The 21,963-nt window shown below is 48.8% G+C and overlaps 2 protein-coding genes across 15 annotated transcripts in view; both read left to right on the plus strand.

The window, feature by feature from the left end:
• The window catches only part of RALGPS1 (Ral GEF with PH domain and SH3 binding motif 1), a 270,593-nt gene extending 264,382 nt beyond the window's left edge, over positions 1–6,211 (plus strand). For all 8 annotated transcript variants that reach the window (XM_045082428.1, XM_045082426.1, XM_045082430.1 and 5 more), the window contains one exon: positions 1,611–6,211. In XM_045082428.1, the coding sequence (XP_044938363.1) occupies positions 1,611–1,640 (30 nt within the window). In that variant the 3' untranslated portion in view covers positions 1,641–6,211. The remainder of the gene's footprint in view (positions 1–1,610) is intronic.
• A 1,269-nt stretch (positions 6,212–7,480) lies between these two features.
• Positions 7,481–21,963, plus strand: part of GARNL3 (GTPase activating Rap/RanGAP domain like 3) — a 144,715-nt gene continuing 130,232 nt past the window's right edge. For 5 of the 7 annotated variants that reach the window (XM_004757277.2, XM_045082423.1, XM_045082421.1 and 2 more), the window contains exon 1: positions 8,103–8,298. In XM_004757277.2, coding sequence (XP_004757334.2) covers positions 8,207–8,298 — 92 coding nt within the window. In that variant the 5' untranslated portion in view covers positions 8,103–8,206. Of the gene's footprint in view, positions 7,665–7,795; positions 7,818–8,102; positions 8,299–21,963 lie in introns of those variants that run through there. The other 2 variants (XM_004757275.3, XM_004757276.3) reach the window with 2 other exon arrangements.

The raw sequence follows: 21,963 nt of genomic DNA on the forward strand, positions 1-21,963 counted from the left end.
AGCAGGGAGCAGGAAACGGGGTCAAAAACCACTTGGCAGAGCAGGTGTTTGGTCAGAAAGACAAATGGGTTGAACTTCTTTATGGCAAATGTGGTGTTGTGCTGTGGCAAAGTTCTGCAACTTTTAAGTATTTTTGACCTAGCCAAGAGGGACCTTTTATTTGTTTCTACCTTTTCCCCCTTTTTATTTCAAATTTACTTGCCACCACATATTCCTGCCCTGTGCTGCATGTGATCATAAAGAGCTGGCAGCGGCCCACTCTCCCACCCTGTGACGGCATGCGAGCCTGCAAGGAAAGAAAGCACAGAACCGCGTCTGTGCCCATGGAAAATCCCGGAGACTGGCACCAGTTTTCTTTTTGGTGGACTTGCATTTCTTAAATTTGCTTGTACTAACACTGAATATGCTTAAACCTTAATATAACCTGTGTAAGGTGTAAACCACAGCTAGAAAAACACATACCGCTCGCGGCCCGCCCAGCCTAAGGGCAGGACCTCCCTCCCCCAGAGACCTCTTCCTAACTCAGTGTGCCCCCCATCTGCCTGCACCCCCTAACCACACTCCTGATGGATTTACTGTTCCTTTAAAATGTTAGCACACATATTTGATTCCTTCATATATTGTCTGGAGTACATTTTTTAAAACATTTTTAAAAATAGAACCATAACGGGATATTTTCTTCTGTGACTTACTTTTCTCCTACAGTGTGTTCCTCAGATTCATCTGTGTCCATGTGTGTAGCTGTCATTCATTTATTTGTACTGATTTTTTTAAATTAATTCTTCTGGCAGTGTTCCCAGGAATGATTTCCTGCTTTTTGCTATTTTGAACAGTGCTGCTGTGACCGTTCTTACAGCTATCTCCTGGTGCAAGGAGATGCACTTTTTTTTCCCCATTCATCACTTTGACCAAATTGAAACCAAGATGGATTTGTTTTTGATGAAATTGCTTCTCATCAAATCTCCCAGAACCCTACAGCAGAGCCGGGTGGGGGAGCCTGGGGCAGGGGGCAGCTTGGAAGGGAGAGGGAAGCACACTGACCTTGGGCTGGTGGTCTTCCAGCAAAGGGAGCTGGGACTGGGTCCTGGGAACAAAGCTATGGGAAGATCTTGGGGGTCCCAGCGTCCCGATCTCTCCTCCTGGTGCTCCTGCTTTCAGTTCCCACCCTCTCAGCACCTACCTCTGCCCGCTGGTTTCCCTTCCAGAGGCTTGGGCCCATCCCTGCAGAACAGGCTCCCTTTCCGCTCCAAGGGCAGTTCTGTTCTGCCACCAGGCTGGTAAACGAGAGCGAGGGCTCTGGGGCCATGGCCTGCCATCTGCTTGAGGTGGGCTCCTCCTCTCTAAGCCTCAGGGTCCTCATCTTTGTCATGGGGACTCCTCCAGAACCTGCCTCCTGGGGTGTCATGAAGACTAGAGGAACGATGATGTCAGGTGCCTGGCACAGCGGTCACTTGACAGACAGCGGCCGTGGTTCCGGCCGGGCCGTCTTCCCCCTCCCCCTGCTCATTCGGAGACTCGCTGGGAAAGACCTGATCCCTTCCCTTAGGGGCACCCCTTGTCCCATTCCCAAAGGTTGGAACTTTGACCAGAGGCTGAGCTTTCTCTTCCAGGTACCTGCGAACCTTATGTCATTTGAATAAGTCTCTGCAGGACTTGGCGTGACTTCAGAGGCTCCTGGGAGCCCAGCCTGGGACTGGTGGCGAAGCGCATGTCCTGGGCACAGGCTCTCGGCCAGCGCGCTGGATGACTCACGGCCGGACTCGAGGGGCCTTGGCCGGCGGCCTCACCGCCCTGAGGGCTCTGCCAGCGCCGGGCCCACCTGCCAATCCCCAGCGATTCTCACGCTACTCATTCTTCAGCACCACCCCACGAAGCCGCGGTTGGGCCCCAGACTCTGCACCCCACCCTCCCTCTCTGGGCCCTCGTCCGTCCACCAGCTGCTGCTTCGACTAGAGAGCATCTGGCCCACGTTGGGTCCCCCATGCTTTCTCCTGCACAAGAGTGGACAGTGTTAACCTGCATGAGGGGCCAGAGAGAAGGAACAGGCTATGGAGGAACAGGCTTTTTATACCCCAAGTGCACGGGGTTGCTCGCCCACAGGGCTGCCTCAGATTTTGTACAACCCCCAAAGCGTCCTCTGCGTGTGCGTGCCATATACGTGTGCGTGCGAGCGAGTGTGAACTCTTCAAGAAACATGCATTTTGGCACAAGACTTGTGACATCACACCCTCCATTCGCTTTGAGGCCCTGCTTTAACCTGACATGACAGCCTTGTCCACCGAGGAAGGTCAGAGTGAGAGCCCGGATTCCTCCTGTGTTAAGGGTTCCTTGCATTCTTTTACTGTAAACAAACAATGCCTTAAATTGTGTCTTGTTTTCTGTTCCAATGGGTGCTATTCATCTGGAAGGTCTGCTCTCTGGGCCCCCCGGGTCCCTTCCAGGCCTTGTTGCTGTTGGCTCTTCTGAGACAGGACCCGGCTTCACTGTGGACTGGGCTGGTCTGCTTGCTCCCTCCCGCCCCTCTCCTGCAGGGTCTGAAAGCCCTTGTCTTCTTCCCCAGACCATGCCAGAGTGGGAAGTTGTGACAGTTTCTCCCGGCTTCCTAGGAAGCCCTCGCAGGCTGCCGCGCTCACACACGGAAGCGCTGTGCACGGCCTGTCCCGCAGGCTGAGGTTTGCTCCCATCATCTACTGCCAGGGCGGGGCCCACCGGCATTCCTGGTTCCACTGGGGAGCTGAGTGACACTGAGGCCTTAAGCTCCCCCAGTCTTGCCCCCAAACGCAGTCACCAGCAAGTTCTCCACATCCAAGTCCAAGGGCACAATTGTTGATGACCATGGTGACAAGAGAGCAAAGCCCCGGGGAGTGAACGGTCCCAGCTCTGCATTCAGTTAAGCGCTTTTTCTCATGGACAATGTCCTTTATCTGTCACTGTCTGTCTTATTTTTAAGTGACTTTTATTTTGCACAAATACATCTTTATTCAAAACAATGAAAACTTAGCTTTATTTATGGTAGCTTTACCACCATAGCTTCTTTCCCTCCCTCCCTCTCTAATCTGGGTGCCCGAATTCTGAGAAGGAGACCCTGAAATGGTTTTCTGAATTCCTGGGTCCTTGTTGCTGTCATGGTTTCCGAGCTCACACCGATCAGACATCCCTTAAGAGTTTCTGGGCAAGATGCTTCAAAACAACATCTTCACCAGTAAACTGTGATAGGTGAATTTTAAAACTACCAAAGGACCCACCACTGTATTTTGATCAAACGGTGACAACTTTCCTGAAAATTCCAATGAATTGAATCTTATTTTATGGTTGAGGCTTAGTGTGCCCAGCAACTAACCCTCCTATGGAGCAAAGTCTAGAATATTCTTGTGCCAGGAGAAGCTCCAGGTGGTAAAGTTGGTGCCATCCCACCTTGGCCGTGAGTGCTCTGCGTGCCTGCGAACAGCCGGGGGACAGCCGCGTGCCCCAGTTCACGCTAGTGACTACTCAACTGGGCATCCGGAGGCCGAATGACAACACCAAACACTCCAGCAGCTCTCACCAGAAACAAGCAGTGTTAACGCCGCTTTAACCTACACTGATCTGATTCTGCCTGTTAATATATTTTGAAGTCTTAAGTTCGGAGGAAAGCGCCAAAATGGAAAATCAGCCACTTATTTTCCTTGGGTTTCTCCACTCCTCAACTCTCCTGGCTCTTCTCGTATGAAATTCTATAGATGCCAAACCAAGAACCTCAGAATTTCAGGCTCCCTTCAGTCAGTGCGTTTTCTGCCCTTTGCACATTTTTCTTACCTTTTGCAAAAATTTTCTTCTGAGCTGAATTTGAAATAGCACAATTGCAATTCTTTTCAAAATGTTTAGTCTTCTCACTGATTGAGACTGATCTTACATCCCCTCCTAGAAACATTTGTAGCTTGGACTCTTGAAGAATCTGCTTAGGCCTTGTTGGTACAGGCCTTTAAAGCTGGTAAGAACCTCAAACGTACGGGAAGAGTCCTAGAGACAGGCCAAAAGATACTGGGTTCTCCCAGGCTGGACGTGGGGCCCAGCATGTAAGTGCTGATTTATCTTCCCAGCATTGGTTTGTCCCTCAGGCAGCGGGTGAGGAGGCCCTCAGGCTGGCACAGAGGAAGCCAGGTACAAATCCCAAAAGGGAAAAGTCCATGGCTTTATTCTCACCCCATAGGGAAGCATTTCTGGTTTATGTTCTTTGACTGTCCATAATGCATCAATGTTTGTGAAACCATCAAAGGTGATCAATGTCTTGCATGTGTATGCTGGTTGTTGGTTTTTTTGCTTTGTTTTGTTTTGTTTTTGAGCAAACAGATCATGGTGCCCCAAAGTGAAAACTATAGAATGCTGTCTAGAAATCATAGACTAGGTAGTTGGTATCATTATGATTCCCCAAGAACCTCATGCACCTCTCCCTGGGAATAATTTCTGGCCCTCTCAGTTGGAACATGTTTTATAGCTCAAGGTCAGCCACGTGCATTCTGACAACTAAAATGCTTCATGGAGGATTGATTCCGTGGGGAGCAGTAGAAATAGTGTTCTGAGTGTGCCCAGTGAGAGAGTGCGGCCTCCCTTTCCTTCCTGAAGAAGCCCATTCATCACCCTGTCTTGCCATGGAATCTAAAGAGGAAGATACTCAAAGGCATTCTGTTTAGGAAAGAACCCACTCTCTTGCCAACTGAGTTTATAAAGCTTTTGGTTTTCCTTACCAAGATTTCCTTTCATCATCTTCCTCTCCCACCTCCTGAGCCCAAGACGTGTATCTTTTAGGATGCCATTTTACAAGTGGAAAACAATCCATGAAAATGGGAAACCTTTCACAAGTGCGGTCTGATTTCATTCCACAGGTGGGGTCTACAGCTCAGCACCCCCATCGCTAATGCTTGTAACAAGGTGAACATTGCTAAAAACACAACCTAACTTACTTTGCGTGACTTCATAAATGGCTTTACCCAGCCTCACATCATACTGACATGTTGTGTGATGTCATTTTTTACAGAGAAAAAAAAAATTACAAGAGTCTCTTGGAAATAACATTCTCTGCACAAAACCACCTGTTTGTGCATTCATTCATTCGTTCATTCATGACTCTAGTGAGTGCTTCCTGAGTGCCAGGCTATGGCTGGGATATGCCATCAGTGGCTGAGAACAAGCAGAGCTGGTCCTTGCCCTCGTGGAGCTGACCACACTCCACAAGTAAACAGTCCTCACCATGGCATCTCCTCCGGCAAGACCCTGCCTCTCTCCTAACACTGGGTAGAGACCCTGTGCACATTCCTCCAGGAAGGGTTCAAAACACTCATCAGACTGAATGGCCTCTTGATCTGTGAGTTCACCTGCAAGGAGAACTAGATGGAGTCGCTGTCCTAGAGGCTGGTTGTCGCAGAACACCCAGGCACAGAGCTATGGCCGGGCGCGCTGCGGAGGACTCTGAGATGGAATGAGAAAGCAGGGTCAGAACGTTCACAGTATTTACTCCAGAGGCTTCTCAGTTTTAATTTCAGTGTTAAATGCAAATACAGCGTAAGCGAGAGCTGCAGTTCCTTGGGTGTTGGGAACTTGTACTGTGGACCACCTTGGAGTCCCGAGCTGCACAAGGGTGGGTACGCTGGGGGCAGCCCCGAAATCCCTGTTTGCAGCAGCGTGAAGAACCATCTGTCCGTTCTATAATCGTTCATCTCTTTACCCATTTCTGAACGACTGTGACCATTCGGTAATGAAATATTAGTCATTAATTTATTAGTATGGTATAATCTTTAATAAATTTCGTGCCAAAATGCATGGTTTTTCACTTAGCATTCAAAATGTTGCGTAGAGAGTAGTTTTCAATTTCTTATGTATTCCTCAAAGTAAGTTGAAAAATCAGTTTCTACATTTTAATTCGTTTCTTGTTAAATCTGTTGCACTCTCCCTGGCTGTCTTTTTTTTTTTTTTTTTTTTTTTCCAGCAGACCCCCCTGCATGCAGTTGTGTAAGGACTTTCTCTAATTCTTGTGAATTGTCTCACCCGCAGTAACCACTGAACATCAGCCCTCTGTGGGATTCTTTAGATTTTTGGTGAAGTATTTTGTTACCTCAGTCTTGTATCAAGTTGCTGTATTTTTCAGCTTGTTACACTGATAATTGTTTCACTAATTAAATACTTTAATGTACAAACATCTTTGTTTACTTTGAAATTAAATGTGTTTTCCAATGAACATTGCTCAACTTATTATTCACGTGCTTACTTAGTAAACTATTACTGTGCCAGATACAGAGATCAAGGAGGTCTGGGGCACTCAGAGCCCAGCTCAGATGTTACTAGAACATAAATGACAAATGCCCTCAGGAAGGGACAGAGTCAGTGCATTGGGCACTCAGGGAGGTGGAGGATCTGGGGAGGGGACAGGGGCATTTGGAGATTCATTTCAGAGATTGCTGAACACATGGAGGACGGGGGAGGCAGGAAGACAGAAAGGAGAAGGAGCGGGATGAAGTTAGGAAAAGCAGCCAACCCAGTCTCACTGAATAGAGGATTTGGGGGGAGTAATGGGATCCACGTCTGAATAGATATGTTGGGGGAGTTCAAGATGTAAGGCAAAAACCAGAAACCCACTCTAGTTTGCTTAAGAAAAGGGGGGACTTTCTTACATGACTGTCTCATGGAAACGTCTGGGAGGACCAAGGTGGAGTCTCACCGGGCTGGAAAGAGAAGTGGGAAGCCTCCTACCTCTTTCTCTCTCCCCTTCATTCTCTATCCAGATTGGCTTCTCTGCTGGAATGTGCAGCAGCCAGGAGCCCAGGCGTTACAGTGAAAGCGTTGGGAAAGTCATCAGGGGGTCTGTGCCAGTGACCGGATCCAAACTGATCACGGGAGCCCTGGCCCTGCCTGCCTCAGTTTCCAAAGCTACAGTGGCTGATTCTCCAGCACAGGCTCCCACACACACTCCTCAGGCTCTCCTCCAGCTCCGCAGCCTAAGCCACTACAAGCCCTGCTTGCAGAGGCGCCCTAACTTACCTCCTCCTCACGATTTGGATGGCACAGTGACCCCTCAGCTTGACCCAGGTAGGGACGCTGCCCTCAGCCCCAGTGCAGTGCTCAAGGGCTCTGAGATGGATGCGTCTGACTTGGGGAGGAGGTGAGGACGGTGAGGTGCAGTGGCTGTCACACCGGTGGAAAGAGTACATCGCATCCAGTTGAGACTCGAACCCACGACTGGTCACCTGCAAAACACCAGCCCCTCTATTCTCACTGCGTCAGGCGCCACGAACGGCCACCAGGAGACAGCAGTACTTCCATTTAATGGGTGTAGAGATCCGCGAGCGAACGCAGACTGCCGTAAAACGCCTATTTAGCCTTGAGGGCAGGTATCCTAACCCCGCGCGTCGCCCGCCAGGGCCTGCAGCCCGCGCAGGTGAGAAGGTGTGGGCGGGGCCGTGTCGTGGGCGGGGCTTGGGGTAAGCGGGCTGTGGGCGGAGCCCTGTCCAAGCTGGGTTGAAGGCAGCAGGAGTGAGCGAACCCTTGTACTGGGGGTTTTAGAGAAAAAGGGGCTCCGTGCCCGCGGACGGGACACGGGGTGGGGCGGCCCCCAGAGGGACGCTGTGACGTGAGAAACGGCCAGGAGGCACTGAGGTGTGGAGGGACGACGCTCCCGGGAGCTGACCCTTTGGGTGAGGGCAGGGGCTGCGCGGAAGCTCAGTAGTGGAGGAGTAGGTGGGCGGGGCCTGGGCTGGTGCTGAGGGGCTAGGAGCGGGAGGGGCGTGGCTTCAGGCCCGACGCGCTGAGGACAGGGTGGGCGTTTAGGGTGTCTGGGCCCAACCGAGGTGAGGAGAGCCCACCCCGGACGTGGGGCCGGCGTGGGGAGGACGTACCTGGAGCTAGGGGCTGGGACGGGACCTAGACCCGGCTGAGGAGCGCGGGGAGGGCTGGGCTGAGGTTCGGGGCGGGCGCAGGGCGGGGCCTAGGCCTGGCCGAGGAGCCCGGTGGGTGGGGCTGAAGTTCGGGGCGGGGGAGGGGCGGGGTCTGGACCCAGTTGCGGGGCAAAGAGCAGGCTGGACTGAAGTTCGGGGTGGGGCGGGGGCGGGGCCTGGAGCCGGCGGTGGCGCGCGGGGTGGGGCATGGGCTGCGGCGTGCGAGCCGAGCGGCCGGCCGAGCCCCGCCGAGGCCCGAGCCCACCCGAGTGCGCCCGAGCCAGCGGCCCCCGCCCGGGGCGATGGAGCCGGAGCCCGGCGGGGCGGCCGCTGCGCTTCTGCGGCAGAAGAGGGCGGCTCTGCGGCGCAGGGGGTGCAGCTTCGAGAGCCCCAGGTACCGCGGCCGGGGAGGGGTGCGGCCGGGAGGGGCGGAAGCGGGGAGCCGGCCACGTGGTGGGTGGGGGACGTTCTGAGGGGGGGACCGAGGGCCGCGAGGCCGCGGCGCGGTAAGGGGTCTCTTCGGGGTCTGAGGGGATCCGGCGAGGAGCCAGGGCCGAGCAGCCGGGGGTCGAGGGAGGGCTGGGCCGTCCGCGCGTCAGGTGCGGGAGGGGGTCGCCCCAGAGAAGAACCAGCGAGTGTCGGGAACCCAGACCCGATGAGACGCCCCCAAAGCGTCGGTGCTGAGGCAGGCCCCGAGCAGAGCCGGGCTCCAGGCGGGTTTCGGACTCTGGGGAATGTGCCGTGCCGCCTCTTATAAATGCTCAAGGACAAGGTCGGGAAATAGCCCCCTGAAGTCCCAGGGAGGTCTCCCTCCTGCGGGAGCCTCCTTGCGCTGCCCCCAGGACCCAGGCCGGTGCCAGCCTCCCCATCCTGGCTCCGCAGGTAACGCACACCTGCTGCCTCGCAGCCCCGCCCATCCTGACACCTTGTGGCCCCCCAACACGCCGGGTCCCCGGGGCCCCTCCGACGCGCCGACGCCTTTCCTCTGCCGGGGGAGCCCTTGCCTACCCCAGCCCCCCTCGTTTGGCCTGGGGAACTCTCCTGAAACTGTCCTATTGGGTTCCTTCTCCCTGGAGCCTTGCTCCACAGACACGCCTTCCACCCGCCCGGCTCTGCCAGACCCATTCTCTCAGCGGGCATTTTCTTAACTCCGAGTGCCTGCTCTGGCTCCAGCCTCGAGGGAGCCGGCCCTGCCCTTTTCCAGCCCCCGCCCCCCTTCCAGACGACTCCAGGAGCCTCCCCATCAGACTTTCTGTCTTTATTCTTCCACCTCTCAAGACCACAACCTCACTGGCCGCTGGAGGGGTCTTAGCACGACCCCCCTCTCCAGGAGTTCTCCATGTCCCACGGCAGCGATGGGGACTGGGGTGGGGCAAAGAGAAAGATAGGAGGTGGGACTCTGGCCCTCACTGAGGCCGCTTAAAGGGAATCAACAGCTAGGCTGACAAACCAGGATGCTTAATATGAGGTGGCAGGCCCTTGCCCTGCTCCCCTCACCCTTAGTGACCTGCTCCTAGCGGGACTGATGAGAGTGTAAGCCTCATCCCCACGGGGACCATCCGGTCCTGTTCACTACTCTGTCCCCAGAGCCTGCCTCAGGCCTGGCTATCTATTGAATGAATAAATGCCTGACCAGCTGGTAGTTCTTTCCCTGTGCTGCGCTTTTTCTCACCTGTGCCTTTACTCCTGTCATGCTCTTTGCTCTACTTAGGCGAGTGTTTTTGGCTAAGACCTGCCCCCTCTTCCTCTGGGAGGTCTTCCCTGAACCCTGGGCTGAACTCTGTGCTGTGTCAGTAATCTCTGTATGTATCTGCTATTCCATGTCCCACTGCGTGGAACTACCTGGATAATAGTCTCCCCCACTAGACCAGAACAGGGCAAATAAGTTCTCTGTCCTTCTGTTCCTTATGCTTGCTGCTGGCGCACAGCGGATGGGAAAAAAATGTACCAAGGGATGAGGCTGAAGAGATGAGCCAAAAGCTGAATCCAGGCCTGAGGTAGAACATTTAGGTCAGAGCTGTCCAACAGAAATTGCCACAATAACAGAAACATTCTATTATTTGTGCAGTCGGATACCGCAGCCACCGTTCCACCTGTGGCTCTCGAGCCCTGTTGAAATGTGGCTGGTGCAACTAAGGAATTGAATTTTAGACTTTATTGGTCTTTAAGTTAAATAGCCACGTGTGACCAATGTTTATGATTTTGGATAGCGCCAGTTTAGGAAACTTGACTTCCTCCAGCTTCTCGCTTTTACCGCCCCACCCTTGGTCTCCATGACCTCACACCTGAAAGACAAAATGACTTCTAGAGGTTTGCTTCTCTATTTAAAAGTCCGTGGACATATCGTATAAACCTTAGAAATAATCCTTGCCAGTTCTCTGGTTATAAAAATAACTTCTTTATTTACAATTTATAATTTATTTAACCCATTTTTTAAAAAGAGTTTATTTATTTGACAGAGGGTACACAAGCATGGGGAGCGGCAGGCAGAGGGAGAGGGAGAAGCAGGCTTCTCACTGAGCAAGGAGCCCAACACGGGGTTCGATCCCAGGACCCTGGGATCATGACCTGAGCCGAAGGCAGACACTTAACTGGCTGAGACAACCAGGTGCCCCATTAACCCATTTTTTTTTTATCGTACCTGCTGTGTATGACCAGTTTTCACTCTTACTAAGTCACATCAAATCTGTGTGCATTAGTCTGTGTATAAAGAGGTAATTTCCTTAAGATAAGTTCATGGAAGTGATGGAAATAATTGGATCTAAGAAAAGGGACATTTTAAAGACTTCTGAAGCATAATGCCAAATTGCCCACCAGAAGGTCATACCGGTTAACAGTTCTCCCGAGAGCATGTAACTTGTGCCTGTTTTTCCCAGCCACAGTGCAATGCAATATCGTTTATACATATGTGCTACAGTGGTCCATTTCTTTGGGAGTGAGGTGAAACTTTCTTCACATATTTATTTATAATTTCTTTTTCTTTGAAAATGAGATCTATTTGCATGCACTTTATCCATTTTCCCTTTGGAATGTTTATCTTTTCCTTATTGAATGGAAGCACTTTTTATTTATTGAGGAAATTAATTTTGGGGTGCCTGGGTGGCTCAGTGGGTTAAGCCTCTGCCTTCAGTTCAGGTCATGATCCCAGGTGCTGGGATCAAGCCCCACATCAGGCTCTCTGCTCAGCAGGGAGCCTGCTTCCCCCCCCTGCTGTGATCTCTGTCAAATAAATAAATAAAATTGTTTTAAAAAGGAAATTAATTTTTTGTGGCCAAATATGTAGTGTATTTCTTATAGTCCATTTTTTTTTAAAGATTTTATTTATTCATTTGACAGACAGAGACTACAAGTAGACAGAGGCAAGCAGAGAGAGAGAGAGGAAGGGAAGCAGGGCCCCTGCTGAGCAGAGAGTCCGATGTGGGACTCGATCCCAGGACCCTGAGATCATGACCCGAGCCGAAGGCAGCGGCTCAACCCACTGAGCCACCCAGGCGCCCCTACAGTCCATTTTTTACCTTTCAACTTTCTTTACGGTGTTTTTTGATAAAGTTTTTATTGTTATTTCTTAAAAGTTAGTCAAATCTATTTATTCCTGCTATTGATGCTTAATTAGAAAGTAATTTCCTAATGTGTTCATCTCCAATTTCTCTTAGGTTTGTTGCTTTAAAAACAATTTCTCTTCAGGGCGCCTGGGTGGCTCAGTGGGTTAAAGCCTCTGCCTTCATTCAGCTCAGGTCGTGATCCCGGGGTCCTGGGATCAAGCCCTGCATCGGGCTCTCTGCTTGGCGGGGAGCCTACTTCCTCCTCCCTCTCTGCCTGCCTCTCTGCCTACTTGTGATCTCTGTCAAGTAAATAAATAGAATCTTTAAAAAAAAAAAAACAACAACAACAAAAAATTCCTTTTTAATCCATTAATCCAAATTACCTCATTTTTAAGGGAACCTATTAACAGCTCTCTTGTATTGGATCGGCATAATGGACAATTACGGCCAGGAGAAGAAAAACCATCTGTGAACGATCTCAACCACACAGTGTGTGGGTCCCCACAGCTGATCTCTTGTTCCAGAAAGTTCAGGGTGGGAATCAGGCATGTGTGGATGCTCAGGAAAGCTCTGCAGGTGGTTCTGACAGACAACCAGGGATGAGAGCCTCCGCCTCACCTGGGGGCACGCTGCCAGCTCAGCCTCCCCTACTCCAAAGTCCTCAGTGACTTTGTGTCAAGTTTATTGACTTGTGTTTGTGTCAAGTTTAAATGCCACTGCCTCGTGTGCGGGGCCTTTCAGAATCTGGTTTAACCATATTTACTCAATCATGTTGACAGCAGGAAAAACTGGCATGATTTTCAGAATGGCAACTGTCTTTGCTAAATGTCCTGTGTCCATTTTATGGTCGGCTGGCGGGCGGACACAGCCCGTGATGAGTGCAGCGGAACAAGGTGGGGTGTGGCCCAGGCTTTAGGCTTCCAGGCAGGTGGCAGTGAGAATCGAGCTGGGAAATCTGGGGGCCAGGGGGCAAGACACTGATGTTGTTAAATCACTTACCCTAGGTGTGTTTGTCCTCATTTTGTAGGAAGCCATATCAGATAGTGTTCAAAGGAGGACTTTGGAGGGAGCCCTACCCAGGTTCAGGTTTCTTTTTACTTGTCATGTGTGTGGCCTTGGTCGAGTTGCTTAACCCTCTGACTCTTGATAAACTCCTTTGTAGAATGACATAACACCTAACTCACAGGACTGATGTCAGCTTTAAAGGAACTAATTTATGCAAAGTGCTAAAAAGAGCTTCTGGCACAAAGCTTTACCAAATGGCAACTTTTCGGGCAAAAGTGATTCACGTTTATGCGCAAGTTCTCAACCTTTCCCTTGTCTTACCTCATTAAAATTCTAGCTTGACCCATTCAGTTTTTCCTCCTCCCCTACTACCCTCCCAGCAAGGTCCTGCCTTGCTTTTTTGCATTTTTGAGCTACAGATTTAGGAAGAGAGAGACTGAAGAGAACAGTAGGTACACGGGGCGCTGGTTAGAACCGGCCGATAAAAAATTTTAAGGGGCTGCTTACAGAGACACCTACTTTGGATGAGGGAGGCTAATAGGTATCCCTGTTGTTTTTGTTGCTCAGGGATATATTTTAAGAAATATACCTGTTACCTTTTGTGACTCTGTGGTGATCAAGAAATACAGTTAATGAACTTGAGTTATTTTAAATCACCATTGCTGCGCTATGTCATTTTGGCTGCAGCCTTTCATAGAGCTGAGCCACAGACGAGCTATGGTATTGGCAGGGTTACACAGTCGGACTGAATTTGAAAGGCAAATTCTAAAGATCAAAGATGGTCAACGTTGAAGGGAACCATAGACATCACGTAAGTTTGCCTCCCAGAGCGCGGGGCTTCAGGTGTGGCCCCTGGACCAGCAGCATCCACTAGCTCGAGATGCAAATTCCCGAGCCCAGCCCCAAGTGTCCTGAATCAGAATCTCTGGGGACAGGGCTCAGGAAACTGTGTTTGGAAACCAGGGCACTCTCGTCTCATACAGTGGTCCTCAGTCCTCACATAGAGAATCACCAGGAGGGCTTCTTGAAAAAGGTCCTCGGACCTCACCCCCACAGATTCTGCTTCGCTAGGTGGCGGCGGGTCTATGAATTATATTTCTAACAAGCTTACAGTACTGCCGGCCCAGGGACAGACTTTGAAAACCACCCCACTAGGGCAACGCAGGCATCTTTCCTATAACAGCCCTCCCAGCTGGTCACCTTCTGCTTATTATGTCTAAGGTCAAGGAGCCCATACTGTAAGCCTCTTTGTTATTGGGCAACCTCTGTTGCCTTTCCCTAACAGCCCAGTCAAAGTCTGCCTCGTTATGCTGACCACCCATCATTCATGATTCTGCTTTGACAGCTGCTTGCAGCAACAGTGCCTGGGGTGGTGATGTCAGGTGAAAAGCGGGGGCTCGGACTGTGGGGCACAGACTCGGTGGTCAAGCGGTTCTTATTCCTGGCATCCAGTTGTGATCATCGAGCAGTTCTTGAGCTGTGAGCGGGACCAGTAAGCCTCACATCTTTTCTGATTGGTGCCTGACCAGTTGTTAATACCCTTTAAGATTATCAAGGTCGGTGAATGACGAGCAGAGAAAAAGGATTGGTTCGCGGAATTTGCAAAATCGTGGAGTAGACCAAGCAAGCTCTGGGAGGGGGTAAATCCAGGTGTTCCGATTACGTCATCTGGAGGCTTTCTTCATCTTCTGGTGGGCTTTGTTTTCAAGGTCTTTCCTCCTGGAGGCAAAGAAAGTTAACTGTTTCAGGCTTACTTTGTTCCAGCGTACGATCCCAGCAGCAAGACCCTGCCTCTCTCTCAGTATTTCCAGAGCACGTTTCCCACGCTTGACATTCATTGGCTCTCTTGGATTGTATGCTCATCCATGAACCAGTCTTTTCGGCTAGAGGGGGGTAAAACATACTCCTTTGGCTGAGCTGTAGGGTCAAGTGCCCAACGGGGAACGGGGAGACTGGATCACTTCCATCTGTAGACACCAAGAGGCAGTGACAGCCCAAAGGAAAAACTGCAGTGCTATTACCAGAAGAAGTGGAATGGATACTGGGTTAGGCACCCCCCACCCCAGAAAAGTGCCATTACATCTGGGAAGCTTTCCAAACTACATACCCAGATGCCACCCCAGAGTTCCAACACTAGGTTTTCTGTATGTATATATATATATACATATATGTATATATATGTATATATATATGTATATATATATGTATATATGTATATATGTATATGTATATGTATATATGTATATATATATACATAAAGTATATATATATTTATAAAGTATATATATATACATAAAGTATATATATATATATATACATAAAGTATATATATATTTTAGTTCTCATTGTAAAAGGCTACCTTAGTTGAGCGTTTAAAGTATGCTTACTAAGTTTAGCCACAGTGGGTGCAGAGCCCCACAGAGACGGGATTTTGAATCACAAATAGAAAACATATTTTCTGCTTTCTTAAATACTGCTTCCTACATAGTGGCTTCCTTGTTAGTAATGCATATAACCTACACCTTGTGAGAACAAATTTGGTGCCAAGACAAATGCTTGCTTGTTCCTGAACATGACTTTTGAGGCCAAGATGGGATCCAAAAGGAACAATTACCCATTATGCATTGAGTTGCCTTCTTCTTCCTGTGTTTGTCCTGACTTTCAGATTCTTGGATTTTTTTTTTCTTTTTCTCCAGGAGACTCTTGTCCCCCCGCCAGGTAGTTTTGTAAACAATTATTTTAATGTGGACTGTTTTCATGTTCTTCATTTCTTTATATTATATAGTTATTCTTCTTGTCTATGCTGGGCCTTTAAGTATTTAATCACAAATAAATCTGCTGCTGTCAGTTTTCTTTTGGAAAAACAGCAGTCTTCCTGGGAAGGATTATTAAGAGCTGTCTTGTATTAGGCTGACATAATGGGCTCTTAGGGCCAACAGAAGAAAATTAATTTTCATATTATGTCTGTTCTCCTAAGAGAAGGGAAAAAACAACTTTTATTATTCACCAAGAGTTTAAGTTAATACAAACCAGCTTCCCTTCTCAGAGGAAGACAATAGTCAAATTCGTTTTGCTTTAGGAGGTTAATATGAGAAATTATGTTTGGTTTCTGGTTTTCAGAGCTGAAGATCTGAACAGAGATGGAGGCCAACAAACAATGCTGTTAGAAAATGATAAGAAATTTGGCCTGGACAGTGAGACTCACTGCTGGTTTTCCTGTGGGGGGAAAAATTCTAAAGCAGCACATGCAAGCGTAGAGGTGTGGGAAAATAGGAGCCACGCATCTGCTTGTCTCTAGAACTGGAGTCTTAGAGGACAGGAAGCGAATGGGAGCCAGCAACCGAGGTGCCGCTGCCCAGGGAGGTTTTGGTTAAAGGCTCTCCTGTAGGATTGCTTGTAAAAGTTAAAACAAACAAACAAACAAAAAAAGTCCATTGGGAGCATATCAATACAATACTAGTAATTTGATACCAAAAAGATTAAAAAGATAGATAGCAATCTCTGTTTTCTGACTTGAAAAGATATTTAGGATGCTCATATGTGTTAAATGAAAAGGACCAGGTGGCTTCTGGTGATAACAAGTGTGTAGAATTACAAATAGAATTTTAAATTTTTCTAGTAGCTGTATCTTTTTTTTTTTTTTTTTAAGTGAGCTCCACGCCCAATGTGGGGCTTGAACTCATGACCTGGAGATCCAGAGTCGTATGTTCTACTGACTGAGCCAGCCAGGTATCCCCTCTATGAGCCGTAACTTAAAAAGTAAAAAGAAACCGGTGAAATTAATTTTAATAGTTTATTTTGTTTAACTCAATATATCTAAAATGTGACCATTTTAACATGTAATCAGTATTAAAAATAAGGAAGATAATTTACTTCTTCTTTCGGTACTTTCTTTGAATTCTGGCTGGTGCATATTTTACACTCGCAGCACCTCAGTTCAGACTAGCCGTATGTTAAGTCCTCAGTAGCCATGTGTGGCTGTGGCTCCCGCAGCGGACTGTGCAGAGATGGAGTTCAGGTAGGAAGTTTTTGAAAGAGCGCACCAAAGTTTTTGTTTGTCCCATAGTGTGACTGAATCATAGTGAAATAGGGAAAGGAAAAAATTGTGGGGAAGAAAAAGATACCAGGAGACTTTAGGGAAAAGAAATCACTTAGGTTTATTAGGAAGGACGACTATGATTTGATGGACTTTTATTAACTGTTCACATAAACCCCAAGTAAGATTTAGACTTTGAGGGGTGCCTGGGTGGCTCAGTGGGCTAAAGCCTCTGCATTTGGCTCAGATCATGACCCCCCCACATGGGGCTCTCTGCTCAGCAGGGAGCCTGCTTCCCCCTCCCTCTCTGCCTGCCTCTCTGCCTGCTTGTGATCTCTGTCTGTCAAATAAATAGAATCTTTTTTAAAAAAATAAATAAATAATTTTTTAAAAAGATTTAGACTTTGAGACTTAAATGTGAAAACATTGTGTCATGGATACATGATGTAATTAATTTTTTTTTAATTTTGGGGAAATCAAGATAAATTAACAGTTTAAGGAAAAAACAAAAAACAGGCCTGGTTTTCTGTGTCAAATTCTACTGATAGGTCAAACAAGAAGAACTTAAACTTGGGTTTAGCATCAAGGGCTCCTTGGTGGCCTTTTGACAAGAGCTGTTTCTTTGGAACAGTGAGGAGGAAAGTCTCACTGGCCGGACTTCAAGAGATAAAGGAAAGGGGACTGGAAACCGTCTAGTCAGCTCTTCTTAGGAGCTGAAGGGCTGTGAGTCAAAAACTTGTTGGTTTTATTTGGTTTTGATTTGGGGTTTTCCACTTTTGTTTTATAAAGATGTTTATATCCAGTGGGAATGATCGAGTAAAGAGGAAAGATTTCAGCAGGGGAAGGAGAGGTATTACTTGAAAAAGAGAAAAATGACAGAGGATATAATAGCTGCCTGCCCATATGAAAGTGTGTCAGATGAAAAGGAACCTGGCCCACTCCACTCTGCGTATGGCCCTGGGCTCGACCTGAAATCACGGTGGGTATGAAGGATAATCAGACAGACTGGGCTCCGCACATGAAAGCACATTCCGGCAGTCGGCGCAGCGCATGCCAGCATGGCTTCCTTCGAGACGCAGTAACATTTCTATTACTGGAGATGTGAAAGCATCTCTAGGTTAGACCAGTACTTCTCCACTCTTTTGTGTTTCGCGCACACTTCTGGAGACAAGAGCTTTTGGCGGCTCACTTGAAAAAGTACAAAGCCGCGTTAAGCTGGGCAGTGCCAGCCAGAGCATAATGGTCCCCCGCTCCTGCAGTGACCCGAGAAGCATCCCCAATTAGCGCCCGTTCTTTGGGTTGTCCTTTGGCACGTCTTTGCTGTTTGAGCAGAAACGCTTAGTGCCACAAGCAAGCTCGCTTGTGTATTCAAAAGGCAAGATTTCTACATATTCCAAAAAAGTACATAGCCTCTGGTTCTTGCCCCTGGAGGATGTGCCCACCATTGCATACCCACCAGAACAAAATCCCGCCCCACTGTGTGCTCCGCACAGGGTCCCATGAGCTGTTAAGCTGAAAATCCAGTCTGGCAAAGATCGCTCTAAGACTAGCAGTCAGGAATCGGTTGCTTACCACAGAACCACTCTACCTAGTATAAGCAGAATGAAATTTAGTAGTGACATAGGGAATTAAGTGCTTATAAAGCAGACTCTAGTCTGAGCCCCCCAGGAATGATTCCTAGGCCCCAGAAACCACCATGGTCTGCTAGGACTGAGAAGGCTACCATCTCTACCAGAAGCTGATGGGGCAAGAAGCTGCCAGCCCCTGATTTGACCGCAGAGCCACACTGCCAACTCTGCCTTGATCCCAAAGCTGCCACTGTGGCTCCAGAAAGCCATGGAATCAAGAAGTCACTGACTCCGGAACCACCACAGCTCTGTCACGACCTACAGGAGAAAGACGGCGCCCTGCATCCTCTTTGTGAATCCGCCAGGCTTCGTTCTGAGTGAGAGGCTCTCATGGGCGCATCTGAGGTGCGGAATTTTAATTCATCTCCATAACCCTAAACTGCAAAGAAGGATAGAGCCTTGACGTTTTAGCTTTCTAACTTTTGTGCCCTGGAATGGGGCTGAAAAGGCCTTCTGCGGTGTCTGCCGCAGACAGCATCTTTCCCCAATCACAGGAAAAATAAGTTAGACACATTGATCAAAAGTTAGTAGCATGCTGGTGAAGGTTCCCATCCAGAGGTAAAAACGAGAAATCAGGCCACAGCTTGGTGCTTGAAGCGCAATGTACGTATCAGCGAGTCTATAGTGAGCACAGACGGGACTTAGGACATTATGTATTTTTGATGACGGGGAAGAAAAGTGTCTTTAGAAGGCCTGCTAGCCGGTAAGTATTTTCCAGTGTCAGGGCCGTAGCTTAGCCCGGATTGATGTTTTGCAGATGGACTGTCTTTGCTCCATGCACTTGTCACAGTCCTCACAAAGTAGCTGCCTGTCAGTGATGGGCAAAGAAATAGAGCAGGTCCCGCCGTGGTCTGACTCAAGCCACCAGTGACCTCATTCAAGAGCCGCCAAAACAGTCTCACATCGTCTCCCTTTTCCAAATGACTATTTCCCTCCTGGTTTGGCGCTCACACAGTCACTCACTCGGCAGCCATTGAGCACTTCTGTGTGCCAGGCACTGGGGATACACTGTGACTAGGACAAGTGGGGTTCCTGCTCTCCTGGAGCAAACGTTCTAGTGGAGGGAGGAGACAAGGTATCCGCAAACAAATGCATAACATTTGGAGACAGAGCGAATCTGCCTTCTGGTGCCCCGAGCTCTGCTCCCGTGGCCGCGGAGCTGGTTTGAAGAAAGGCGAGAATGACGATTTGCACTTGGTTTAAGGTTGCTTTCAGCCAACAGTCAGAGCACGGACCAACGCACAAGGTCAAGTATGCAGGGGAGTGGATGTGGCTCCCAGAAGGTGTCCGGGTTCCTCAGGGGATTTCAGCAGCTCTGCAGCAGAAGGCGCTTGTACCAGGGGCCTATTGGCCACTTGGAAGGAGCCAGACCTGAGACCTTGTAGCCTTTCATCTCTGATACGTGTCAAAAATCTTCTGGTCTGTCCTTTTCATTTGCCTTTTGCAAACCTTTTTTCATAGGTCCTGTGCTAGTTTATTCCCGCATGTTCCTTCTGGAATTGAAGCAGTTCTGTCTAGGTCTAGGTTTCCGCATTAACGACATGGGCAGATTCACCTTGACCCCCCCATCCCTGGTCATCCGAGCAATGGGGAAGCTTCTCTTTCGGAGCTGGAGCTAGAGGACCGGCCCGGACGCTCCTCGGGAAGCGGGAAGGGTCCAGAGACAAGTGGGAATGTGCCATCTGTTCTTCCTCCCTCCTCAGACTTTCCCTCCCATCTGCCAGGCTCCTGTGCCTGTGGGGCTTACGGGCCCATGGCAGGACTCACATCGAATTTCCAACCCCTGCTCCTACCCTCCACTTCAGAGCAAACAGGCCCCTCCAAAAACAGCCTGGGTCAGAGTGATTTCCCAAGCATCATCTTCTGGTGGACTCAAATGTCCCTTTGGCTAGTATCTTTCAAGAAAGTCAAATGATTCTTAGGGTTCACTTTTTCCTCTCGCCTTCACCCTTTCCTCAGATTAGGCCAGCCCTTGTTATTAGCACACTGGGCCAGCGGAAATAAAAAAGAGAGAGAGAGAGAAGAAGAAACAGCTTCTTCCCAGTCTAGCTCCTGCTTCCAGCCTTCATTCCTCCAAATCAGGTGTTGTCAGGCCTTTCAAGCATTCTTGCCCATGTCCCTCGCCGGGAGCCGGGTGCCTGGGACTCGGAGGTCGCTTTCATTTTGTCCTACACGGATTATACACAGCAGACCCTCAGAGCATGGAGTTGAGCCATTCTCTTCTTTCAGCAAGTTTCTTCTATATACTGAGCCATTTTTGCTCATCTCCACGGGTTCCAAGGAGTTTTGCCAATGAACACGTGCTCTGCCATCCTTCCAAGAAGTTTCTCAGCTGTTAGATATATCCAGCAGTGAGACCGCAAAGCTAAAATGTCAGGAGATGAAGAGGCACATACATTTTTGAAAATTGGGAAGGTAAGACTAAGAAAACCTAACAAGTGAATAAAAAGATTAAAACTCATCTGTGAGTTTTAATCTGTGATGGGACAGAATCAGAAGAGCTAGAAAATGAAGTTCAAGAATTAGCCGAAAGGATGGAAAAGAATGAAACTTCACAAGTAAAGTTATGGCAAAAAATAGATTTAGGTATGTTTAAACAGACTTTTTTTTTTTTTAAGATTTTATTTATTTATTTGACAGAGAGAGAGATCAAAAGTAGGCAGAGAGGCAGGAGGGGGCCGGGAGGAGAAACAGGCTCCCCACCGAGCAAGGAGCCTGATGCAGGGCTCCATCCCAGGACCCTGGGATCATGACCTGAGCCTAAGGCAGTAGCCTAACACACTGAGCCACCCAGGCGCCCCTGTTTAACCAAACTTTTAAAGATTCAAGGGCTGGAGAATCACGTGCTAAGACAGTGAAATAACCTAAGTATTTAAAGATTAAAATAAGTGAAAAGGTGAAATGTAAGCAACACATAAGGTTCTCTCGTTCTAGAGTTGTACCTGTAGGGGTGCCCAGTTGGCTCAGTCAGAAGAGCACGCGACTCGGTCTCAAGGCCCAGGTGGGGTGTAGAGATTACTTAAATAAAACTTAAAAAAAAAAAAAAAAAGTTGTACCTGTAGTGACTGATGTACAGAGATGTCTAAGACTATGATTAGGTAGGAAAGCAGGTCATGGAATGTCATGCTGTCTCCAGACGTAGGTCACACGGAGCGTCACAGATAGGTAGGGAACAGAGCGCTGGGGAGCGCACCGCTGTGTTAACGGGCGGTGGGAAGGGAGCGGAGGTAAGGATGCTGGGGGTCCCATCACATCCCCCCCAGGTCCTCTCACCGTTTCTGGCTGCCTCTCCCTTCCCCTCTTCGGCGCGCTTTGGCTCAGGCACCCACACCAGCCCTCATTCCCCTGCAGTTGCTCTGGGTATATGTGTACTAGGGGGTTCGCCCCCCAACCCCACCATGGCACTCCACGCCTTGGCTCGGGCTGTGTGCCTGGAGGGACACTGTCCAACATATAAAGCGAGCTATGTAGGTGATTTTACATTTCCTAGTAGCCACATTAAAATTAATTCTAATTTCCTTAGACTTTTATCTTCAACATGTAATCGATATAGAAATTCTGAATGAAATGTTCTAAATCTTTTTTCACGTGTATTACATCTTGGAAATCAGCGTGTATTTTCATGTTTCCACACCTCTCTCTGCCCACATATGCGTTGCTTATTGTCATAGGTGGCCACTCAGGACAGCTCAGCTCACCCAAACTGGAGCTGCCCCCCAGGGGACTCTGCCTGCAAAGAAACCATACATCCCCACTCTGCTTCCTCTACTCCCTTATGGCTTTTTTTTTAGGAGCACTTTCTTAATAATTTTTTTGCATGTATTGTGGTTGTTGTTAGGAGTAGTAGT

The sequence above is a fragment of the Mustela putorius genome, unplaced genomic scaffold (genome assembly GCF_011764305.1).
Source record: "Mustela putorius furo isolate JIRA1106 unplaced genomic scaffold, ASM1176430v1.1 tig00000596_pilon_pilon_pilon, whole genome shotgun sequence".
NCBI classification, from domain to species: domain Eukaryota; kingdom Metazoa; phylum Chordata; class Mammalia; order Carnivora; family Mustelidae; genus Mustela; species Mustela putorius.